This window comes from Amborella trichopoda, chromosome 12 (genome assembly GCF_054954075.1).
Source record: "Amborella trichopoda isolate Santa Cruz 75 chromosome 12, AtrichopodaSantaCruz75HAP2 v2.0, whole genome shotgun sequence".
NCBI lineage: Eukaryota > Viridiplantae > Streptophyta > Magnoliopsida > Amborellales > Amborellaceae > Amborella > Amborella trichopoda.
In genome coordinates, this window is record NC_142347.1 from 48202358 (window position 1) to 48204466 (window position 2109).

The following is a 2109-nucleotide window of genomic DNA, read 5'->3' on the forward strand; positions in this document are numbered from 1 at the left end:
CAATAGTCTGATTTCATGCCCATGCAAAACATATATGAGTTTATTGAGATATTTCTCTCCATCTCTTCTAAAAAGCACAATATACACAAATGAACAGCTCCTTTATTTCATATCATACCAATGAATTTCAACATTTCCCCATTTACATATACAAATAAAACACCATGAATAATGTCACCCTTTTAAAAAAAATGGAAAACACCATGAATATATCAATAGAAGTTCAAGAAAAAACACCAATGCTTTTTAGGAGAGGGAACACTCAGGGGGAAGGCCTTGAGGAAAACGCTTAGTATCAGTGCAATAGTTGTAGACCATGTAATTCTTTTGAACCCATTTGAGCCTCTCTTTCCCTTTTGAGTCCAGACCCTCTTGGCTCAGCCAAGCTGAACCAGAGGCCTCTTGGCATGGTGAAGAAGAAGATGATGATGAGGATTTCGGAGCAACACAGGCATCGGCTTCGAAGTTAGAGTAAGAAGCAACGAAAGGAGCTTGGGACCAATCAGTCTTAACCAGTCCACCTCTTGTGGCCCAGTCATCTGCATTCCAAAGGCTGGAGTAGAGCCTCATGGGCTGGTTCTTTGGGTAGGGTACTCCCAGGGATTCAGCATTCTTGAACACTCTTATAGGCGTCCCATCTACTGAGAACCTGTTCATTTTCAATAGCAATAGCAATAACAATTAGTGCTGTTCCAAAATTTTAGAGAGAGAGAGAGATTGCTTACATTATTTGGCTTGGGTTCCACAAGATGGAGTAGGTGTGGAAATCCTGGGTGGGGTCAAACCACAGGTAAAACTGTTGCTCCCTGTTCCCTTTCCCCTGAGTGAAGACATTGGTGTGGAGGATGTAAGGATCTCCACTCAAATTCCCCAAGAACTCGAAGTCGATTTCATCATGGGTTGGGCCTTGTGATGATAGCTGCAAAAAAGAAAAAAAAATCATCTCTGGTAACTCTCTCTCGTTCTTTCTGATAACATTATTCAATTACTTCTCTCTAGATAACAACCCATTAGTTTCAAAGTTATGAAGATCATCCGGAGTGCCACTTCAACCGGTTGAGTAGTGTTTTGATTAGTCTGATCTAAAGTAGAAATTGATTTTTATTTAGAACTATTCAAAATCAATTTTTAATTCGTTTTGGCAGGTTTGCCCGATCAAATAAATATGGGTAATTTGTTTTTTGTGATATGTTTTATATTTTCAAATTGTTGCTCATATTTTTTTAAATGTTTTTAAAATTGGGTTACTATGTTCCATTAGTTGTAAGACCAACTTATTTTGATTGGACCAAAGCCAATCCAATCATAGTAAAACTAGCTTTTGTATAAAAAGAGGAATATTTTTCTGAGAGAGAGACACTAACATAGTCGAATTTAAAAAAAAAAAAAAAACACTAATAATATACAATAATAGTAATTCAAATTCAAAAATCCAACATGTAGTCAGACCTGTTTTGGTTAGACAAAAAACGATTCAATCCTGATAACACTAATTTTTACCGAGAGGGTTTAGAGAGAGACTTACATAGTAGGCAGTAACAGTTCCTGCTGAGTTGCCTGGAACAAGCTTTATTTTCATGTGGATATTGCCAAAGAGGTATTCATTCTTGGACTGAAAACCAGAGCCAGAGTACCTGTCTAGTGAGAGTTGGAGGATCTCGCCATTGTTTACTATCTTAGCTCTATCATTTCCCCATGTAATATCAATATCAGAGTAAAAATTAGCCTTAGAGGCCACAATCAAAGAACCCCAAATAACAAATGTCAAAGCCAAACCAAAAAATGGAGAGTAAACCATGTTTTAGAGAGAGAAAATATTGGATGGTGTATAGAAGAAGAGAGAGGTTGGATTTATAGGGTGAGATATTGCGTGGGGAATTGAAATAGGACTTGCAACCTGGAGGAAGCGTCCGGGAAAGTATGGCAAGTGAACAAAGAGAGAGAAAAAGATGGAAAAGATGAGAGAGAAACAAGAAGAGGTGGGTGAGCACAGCTGGATTTTGGAGTTGGTGGCGAAAAAGGTGAAGGGTGGGGAAGGGTTTCCGCGTACCGCTGTTTAGACAGAGAAGTGGGGGCGCCGCCCCGCCCGGCGCCGCCCCGCCCATCTAT

At 39.3% G+C, this 2109-nt stretch overlaps 1 protein-coding gene across 1 annotated transcript; it reads right to left on the reverse strand.

The window, feature by feature from the left end:
• Nucleotides 1-82: 82 nt before the first annotated feature.
• LOC18435613 (xyloglucan endotransglucosylase protein 1) lies at nt 83-1823 on the reverse strand. Its single transcript, XM_011625560.3, has 3 exons — nt 1526-1823; nt 726-919; nt 83-649 (listed from the first exon to the last, which is right to left on the reverse strand). The coding sequence occupies exons 1-3, from the start codon at nt 1796-1798 to the stop codon at nt 247-249; spliced, it is 870 nt and encodes a 289-aa protein (XP_011623862.1). The 5' UTR covers nt 1799-1823; the 3' UTR covers nt 83-246.
• Nucleotides 1824-2109: the final 286 nt, after the last annotated feature.